Here is a 6106-nt window from a genome sequence, read left to right as displayed (position 1 = left end):
GGCCTTCACCTCATTTGGCATCAGAAAAAAAAAAAGATAATTGGAAAGTATTATTTATTTATTTGGTGAGGCAATTGGGTTTAAGTGACTTGCCCAGAGTCACAGAACTAGTGAGTGTTATGTGTCTGAGGTCAGATTTGAACTCAGGTCCTCCTGACTCCAGGGCCAGTACTCTATCCAGTGTACCACCTAGCTGCCCCTGGAAAGTATTTTTTAAAAGAAGATTGTGGATAGGGGTACTCAGTCTCAGGTGCATGTGCTATAGAATATGTGTGTGTCCCGTTTCTCTGCACTCATTGTTATGCATGTTGTGTAGCCTAAATCATAAATCAGCTGGTAGAATTAGGGATAATAATTGTTTCACAGAATACTAGAATCTTAGTGTTAGAAGAGATCTTTGCGGTCATGTAGTCCAAGCTGTACTTGACAGAGAATCTCTGCAACAAAAATATTCATTGTTAGAGCTTTGGCATACTTCCAAGGACCCATTTTTCAGTTAGGATATTACTTTAAGACAGGATAAACACAGACAAATGCTAAATAAACATTCAATGTTTTCTCATAAAAGTTATTTATTGGAATGGTAAGTATGATAATTTCTTAGTACAGCAGCTATATGCAGCTACAAACACAATACAACATAAACAATGTGTTAGGAGTACTAGAAATCTAATTAGCAGAAACAATTCCATAAAGAACTAACAGTCACTATGAGTGTATAGTGGTCCAGCCATTGAGATTAATTGGAAATTAAAACAAATATCAAACTAGTGTTGTCCTGCAACAGAGTTTTTCTGTAGCGAAGAAAAACTGAAATGGATGTAAACAAAATAGCACCCATTCAATACATTAGGCCAATTTAAACTTGAAGAACAATGTAACAGGTAAAAATTGAATGTTAAAAGTGGTTATTTACAGCCTTTTTTTCTATAACACTAATGTGTTAGCTAACTTCATTTTGCCATTTTCCCCGTTTGAATTCATTACTGACTGAACTTCTTGATACATTGGCAAATAAATCATTGTACAATTAACATGACTTTTTTCCTATTTCTTAAAGTTTGTCTAACATGTTTTATGAAATGAAGAAAACCAAAGAAATGTCATTGCAAATATCATGCAATTAATTCTATACAGAAATAGTAAGCATTAACATTCTGGAGTCATATATAACAAGAGTCTAATTTTTTTTCCTAGTTAGATTTCTCCCAGAAAGTTAAGTTGTGAGTGATAGCAGAGTAAACTAAAATTTTTATTTATAGTAGACATGGGGGAATGGGTATAAGTATAATGTCAAAAAAGCAAATTCATGAGAACATGAATAATATGGATTACAATTTGAGATATTCTATGGAGAATGTGAATTTACTATGAATGGACTGTGGATGATGTGAAAAGATCTTTAGCTAGCAAATTCTCTTCAACAGAAAGAACAAGGAGTACCCTCACAGAGCTATTATTTTAAGGCTGGACTTTCTTTGCACTTTTGACATATTGGAATACCAATATCATTTGGACCAGAGAAAGACCCCATGATATATGGTAGCACAGTTCCAGTGGGGGCATAATAAGTAACAGAAGAACTGAAAATACATGTGTGGCCTACCATGGTAGCAGTTATTGCTGTCCTATTGTAGCAACTTTAATGAAAGGCTGTTCTTGTTTGATTTAACTTCAGTCACATTCTGCTGATACCATGTTCCATCACACAAAAAATTAGACTGGTTTCAAAGACTGACTAATTGTTCTAATTACAAGGGTCTGGACAGATCACAAAGCTTTATTTTTATATGGATGATATTGTGCTAATTTATAACAAAATCATTTAGTGCTTAGTAGAGCCAGAACTAGTGATCTTGGAGCCCAGGGCAAGCAGCAATAAATGTACTCTCAAATTAAAAGTAGGGATAGGAGACCCTAACACTAGGCATGTTAGGGAACATTTCAGGGCACTGCTACATGAACAGAGAAATCCTGAGAATGGTTCCCTCATGGTGGAGGTGGAGGTAGAATCCAGTACCACCCTATGGGGAAACTTCAGGAGAGAGCTTTGTGGAAAAAGAGGCCCCAGATACTACTGGAATACACAGTATGGAGGAGCAACAGAGACCTTAGAAGGAAATATCAGGATACTACAAGGATGATATTGGGGAGGCCATTGGATAACAGGATAAGCTGGGCGGGAAGAATTGACCTGGTTTGTGTCAGTCAGTGGAACAAAGCAAGATATCTGGTAGCTTCCTAGTTTAACTACTTATTGTTTCTATATGCAGAAGGAGCAATGGTATTATAAAAAATTGAGATGTAAGAAAATTTAAAGTTGCAACCATTTAAAATTATTTATAATTTTTTTCCCTTCTAAACATCAAAGCCCTGGGAAAATATCCAGATCACCCTTCCTTGGTAACTTTAGTTACTTTGCCCAAGTTATGCTCTGATACTTGTTGCAATCTACGTGTACCTACACAGAGCTCAATAGGGAACAAACTAGCCACAGCTTCAAAATGCCTTTTAAAGCCATTCTTCCTTATAGTATAGCATTTTTTGAGGGAAAACTTGAGAAAAGTAAGCATAAACATTTTCTCTTAGCATGGCAGCACTATCTTGTAGAGAAAATAGCTCACCCAAATTAAAGCCCAAATGAAATAAAAAACCTAAAATTGGACACAGAGTAACACTGTAGTATATCTACTTATATTATTGATCAAAATAGCTAAACACCAAAGCCAATGCAGACTTGTTAACATTGGAGATATTGAGAGGATACATGGCAGAGTTATAGAATACAAAGAATGTAGAAGACCAGCTTTATTCTTCCAACTTCTTTCTGATATTAACAAACTGTGAACTGTCCAATTTTTTCCCCTTACTGTCATCAGGTCTGATCTTGAATAAATTTAGCAATTTTCAACTAGGGATAAATAAAGGCACCTGGCTTCTGAGCAGGGCTCTTGTTACGCTATCGATGCCCTGCTGGAGTAGAAGTCAGGTACTGGCAGTCCAGTATGAAGTGTTACCTACAACAAGAATATGGTCAGCAAATTACAACCTTCTCCCCATTGCTCTGTCTGCCCTCTGACATAGCAAGAAACCCTGTGAGTTTCTTCTTTGATGTCTACTCTCAGGGATAAAAAATCAGATTAAGGCAAGAATTCTAAACTTTTCCAATCTGCTTTTCAACCTCCTTCCTATTCTAAATATTCTGGTGGAAATTTGGTTGCAGACAGTGAGAGTTAATCTGCATGTTTAATGAAAATACCACAGAGAGGCAGGAGAGTGTAGCTTAAAGTCAGCTCTGAACCCTCTATATTTCATGTCTGGAAGCTGAAAGGATGGGTTGGGAAAATTTTATACTTCAGAATAGTTTTAAATATTCCAAGAGTGTATTCTCAAGCTATGCCAAACCTTCCTATTTATGTTTAGGTACATTAATACAAACTATTAATCTTCACATAAATGTATTTATTTAATTCTTACCCAGCTTGATTTTATTAATCTTCAAGTTCCTTTTTAGGGCAGCTAGGTGGCACAATGGACGGAGTGCTGGGCTTGAAGTCAGGAAGACTCCTCTTTCTGAGTTCAAATTTGGCCTCAGACACTTACTAGCTATGTGAGAGTGGGCAAATCACTTAATTCTATTTGCCTCAGTTCCCTCATTTGTAAAATGAGCTGGAGAAGAAATTCCAAGAAAACCTCAAATGGGGTTATGAAGAGTCAGATATAACTGAAAAATGGCTGAACAACTAAGTTCCTTTTTAGCTCCAAAATTCTAGATTTGAAGTCTAGGTTGAGTGTATTCAGAACTGCTTCATGTATTGCTCTGATTATATTTTTCTCATCTTTGAGAAAGTTGTTCTTACTTCATTATCTTTAGGTTATAATGAAAGCTCTCATCTCAGAAAAGAATCTTGAAAACCAGAGTAGAATCACAGAACCACAGAATTTCAGACTTGGAAGGGCTGTCAACAGTGATTTCATCTAACTTAGACATTAACAACAAGTCTCTCTACAACATACCTGACAAGTGGTCAGCTGGCCTTTGCTTAAAGATCTTCAATGCAGGGGGAACCCACTACTCTCAGGACAATGCATTTTTGGAGAGCCTTAATTGTTAGGAAGATTTTTCATTATATCAAGACTAAATTTGCTTCTTTGTGATATTCCCTTGCTCTTGGTTATGCCCTCTAGGACCAATATTTAGCTCAACATCTTTTCCTCTGTGAACAATTAGAGGGTAAATGGAAATTGTGGCAGGAGATCTCAGATAGGCAGTATGCTGAAGACTTGCCAAGACATTTTTTCCTCACCAGGGCTACAGGAAGCAGCTGAAGGTTCTGGGTAATTGAATCAGTGCATTCTCCTTACTGCACTGCAATTAGCCCGAATATTTAGGAAAATCAGAGGAAATGAGCTGAAATATTTGCTTCAATGTGATGAGATCATAAGCGTAGGGATAATTTTATATATATATGTGGGTTTATAGTTATAATTAGCTTATGCTGCTCCAGAATCCACTCATAGCATACAACAAAATAGAGTTATGTAAACTGTCGCTTATGGCTGAATATATGATTGTAATGTCTGTGATCACTCCTTTTCTCCTGTCCCATGTGATGCCCAAGGGCAGACACTAAAAAAAATTATATTTCACATTAAAGAGTGATGAGCATATAGACCACTGAATGGTTCTTATATAATTGTTTCCATTCCTCCTAAAATATATTCCCAGACCTTAAAAATTAGGTTCAACATCCTTGATTGACCTGATCTAGGCATCTGTCCCACCTATTGCCTTCTCTGTTCCCTTCCCATTTGACTATTTGTGATAGGGAGGGACCATATCTCCACATTGCAATATCACCTTCTGTAGTCAGAACCAAGTACATATTTAGTTCCTCCACTTCACTCCACACCTCATCATTCCCCCTCCCTGCCTTTTTAATTCTCTTCTAGTCTTTCAACCACATCCATCTCCTCACCATCCCTCCCTGTGATCTTTTTATTTTAATGCTATGAATTTTACTCTAAGGCCATGAGCCTCTGAAACTGCTGCAATGGAAATATTTTCTCCACCTGTAAGGGCAAAATACTTACTTGTACATTCCTGTTCAGGCTGACAGCAGGGAAGAATAGACCTTCCATATTCTCAAAGGCAATAGGACCTTGTTGATCTTCATTGATTGAAAATGTTAAGGTTTTTCTATTTAAGTCGAGAAGGACTCCAACTGTGGCTCCCTTTGTGATCCCCCCCTCAGTTCTGTGGGAAAAGAAAATAATTGGGATGGCAGGTCAAATTAAATTTTTCCTTACTTTCAAATTTGAAAGACTATACCATTTCAAGCATAATTAATGAACAATGGATTCTCTCCTTTGCTGCTTCTTAGTGTTAACAAATAAAACAAATACCAATGACTAAAAATAATCTGATTCATCAGAGATTAGGTTCTTTTATTATGTTCTACAATAGATTTTAATTATGAATTTCCCTGTTTTGGTATCATACAATCATAGAAATTTTTAGCTTGAAGGGACCTTGATAATCATGTAGTCCAACATTTTACAGATAAAGAGACTGAGACCTCTTCAAGTCACATGTTTGGTTAGTAGCAAAGTCTGGATTAGAACCTTTATCTCTTGACTTTAAGTCTATAGGTTTTTTCACAATACAGTGCTGTCCTGACTTAATAGTTAATACACATACAAATAAAAACAAAAGCAAAACAAGCATCTAAGCCAAGCCTGAAAAATAAACACAAGGAATTTTGTCTTGGGCTTCTTGATGCACATAATATTGTAAAATTCTTCTTCAAAAAGAATCGGTCATTTAATTTTTTTTTGAATTTGAATTAAGTATCAATTTATAAAATCACAGACTTTAAGACTTTGATTCACTTGTCTAAGAAAATACCTAAACTGGATGAAAATACCTAAACTGCAGCAATCTCAGGGAACTTGGAGACAAAGCAACACATTTAAAAAATCTGTGATGTACTTCAGTCAGCAGTCTCAAAAATAAAAAACAAAATTTATCATATTTGTTCCCCCTACTCACACAAACACACATACCTATACACACACACATACACACTCACCCCTTTTGTGATCT

The 6106-nt window shown here is 36.1% G+C and overlaps 1 protein-coding gene across 1 annotated transcript in view; it reads right to left on the bottom strand.

Moving 5' to 3' along the window:
- Positions 1-2775: 2775 nt before the first annotated feature.
- Positions 2776-6106, bottom strand: part of TRIM9 (tripartite motif containing 9) — a 153207-nt gene continuing 149876 nt past the window's right edge. Inside the window, exons 9-10 of the mRNA XM_027849201.1 lie at positions 5095-5257; positions 2776-3017 (exon numbers count right to left, since the gene is read on the bottom strand). Of these exons, the coding sequence (XP_027705002.1) occupies positions 2955-3017; positions 5095-5257 (226 nt within the window). The 3' untranslated portion in view covers positions 2776-2954. The remainder of the gene's footprint in view (positions 3018-5094; positions 5258-6106) is intronic.

Source organism: Vombatus ursinus, unplaced genomic scaffold (genome assembly GCF_900497805.2).
Source record: "Vombatus ursinus unplaced genomic scaffold, bare-nosed wombat genome assembly UNPS02007284.1, whole genome shotgun sequence".
Taxonomy (NCBI): Eukaryota; Metazoa; Chordata; class Mammalia; order Diprotodontia; family Vombatidae; genus Vombatus; species Vombatus ursinus.
The sequence above is the reverse complement of the archived record's forward strand: the minus strand, read 5'-3'. Positions and strand labels throughout refer to the sequence as shown.